This window comes from Lolium perenne, chromosome 5 (assembly GCF_019359855.2).
Source record: "Lolium perenne isolate Kyuss_39 chromosome 5, Kyuss_2.0, whole genome shotgun sequence".
Taxonomy (NCBI): domain Eukaryota; kingdom Viridiplantae; phylum Streptophyta; class Magnoliopsida; order Poales; family Poaceae; genus Lolium; species Lolium perenne.
This window is the reverse complement of record NC_067248.2, coordinates 217,599,005-217,601,041: the sequence shown is the minus strand read 5'-3', so window position 1 is coordinate 217,601,041 and position 2,037 is coordinate 217,599,005. Positions and strand designations below refer to the sequence as shown.

Genomic DNA, 2,037 nt, shown 5'->3' with positions numbered 1-2,037 from the left:
TATTTCACTCTACGTGAAACTGAACTCGTGCAACCTCCACAACTGTACTCAAGCCGCTTTGGCTCCTAATCCTTCACAGAAAACCTAAACATTGCTGAAAACCTAGAAAAACACTCATGTACTCCATTCGGTGTCAAAGATGAACTCGTGCAACCTTCACACCTATACTCGAATATTACTGGCACTTGTACCTTCCCAAATAACGCAAATCCTGCAGAACACATGGAGAAACACTCCTGTAATCCTCTTGGTGCCGTAGCTGTACTCACGCACCCTTCACCACTGTAATCTTAAAAAAAAAAGTCTCGCTGTACCAGTGCGCCAAGTGAACAAAAATAATGCTAAAAAAACAAACAGATGCATTCATGTACTCCTATTGCTGCCAAATCTGTACTCGTGCTCTCTTCACAACTATACTCGATGCAGCTTGCACCTGTACAGTCCCAGTGAAAGACAATACTTTCAGACCGTAATAATCACAGCACGAGCACTGTATCCCAGAATAAAAGCAAAGTAAAACTATAAACGTACTGATTCCTACCCGTAGAAACGAAAATTTGCGAAAAAAAAGAAGAGAAATCCCTATTCGTGTTTCCACCATAATCATAACCATACCACCGCTGTATCGTCTACTAAAATTTTGTGATCACATATACTCACAGAAATAGAAGCTACAATTTGAACAAAAACAAATAAAAACATCTGTACTTACGACCATTAAATTTTGTACGCCGAAATCAAAAATTAAATGTGAACAAATAAAAGACGGTGTACTTAAGTCATACATTACAGTCAATCATATGAATGATAACAGTATCAGCCAATCATATGAATGATAACAGTATCAGTCATACATTGTACATATATCCAGTAATATCGTATCCCTTGATTGCCCATTTTTTTCTAGGAATTTCAAAGCTTAGCCGTGCATCCAAGGCTGCATATTTGACCTGATCAAAGCTTAATTCGGGTCTTGCCCATCCTTCCTCTCTTATTTTCTTGCAAGAATCACCTTTCTTTTCCAAATTTGTCCCCAACACAGCATTTGACAGGTCATAGAGTGATGGTATTCTTTTATTCTTAACACCAGGATCTAATTTATGAATATTGATCATCTTCTGCAAGTCGAACGCACACTTGATGTTTAATCCGTAAGGCATCAGCATCCTGCGATCCATATCAATTGCTGCACCAAAGAACCAGATCTTCTCCGAGCTCAAGAATTTCTTTAACAAACATGGAACCTTTGTTGCCTGAAATATCTACGAAAATTCAAACTAAAGGTCAATGACGTATATAATTCGGAACAGTTGGTAAAAAACTTGTATGGTGTCATTTGTGATACCTGAAAAAGAATGATATCATTGGCAACACATAGCTGCAAAACTGCTGCACGTTGCCGTTTATCCTCTGGAAGAAGTTTCTGCTTGATTCCTTTCACTTTGTCAGTGAACTCGCAATCAAGACCAACGATCTTTGCGCTGGCGTCGCAAAGGAAATCTTTGGATACGCGGTAGATCCACTTCTCCATTGTTGCAGCCCTTGTAGTTACGGTGACCTTGAATTCCATTGAGAGATGCTCGAACGAATATACGGTGTCACTTGTTTGGGGCGCCATAAGGATGGGAGAAGAAAATGGTTGAAGTGATGGTTTTGATACCTGTCCACTTGGTTTGGGGTTCTATTTATACAGGATCAAGGCGGTGACGATGAGTGAGAACACATCACTGCCGAATTGTATACCCTCGTTGGAATGTGAACAGACTGATAACTTAATAGCGGATTAATCAGTAATAACTGTGGGTTAGACGTGCAGACGCAAAAGGGGCTTGAGAGCAATGAATTGCGAACAAGGAGGGGGTTATCATCAATTATGCCTACCCTACTATTGAGTTATCACCGTTGACCGATACAGTGGTGCCTTTTTATTTTTCTGCGCTCGTTGTGTTCGTACCACTGCAGTTGTAAGACATGCTTCACTTGATTCGGCCAGGCCATGTCTAGCAGGAAGCACCGTTTCAGTGTAGCATAGAGCAT

The 2,037-nt window shown here is 40.4% G+C and overlaps 1 protein-coding gene across 1 annotated transcript; it reads right to left on the bottom strand.

The window, feature by feature from the left end:
- Window positions 1–476: 476 nt before the first annotated feature.
- LOC127304091 (uncharacterized) lies at window positions 477–1,570 on the bottom strand. The gene is made up of 3 exons (XM_051334801.2): window positions 1,346–1,570; window positions 1,013–1,262; window positions 477–490 (listed from the first exon to the last, which is right to left on the bottom strand). Exons 1-3 carry the CDS (start codon window positions 1,568–1,570, stop codon window positions 477–479), a joined length of 489 nt encoding a protein of 162 aa, XP_051190761.2.
- Window positions 1,571–2,037: the final 467 nt, after the last annotated feature.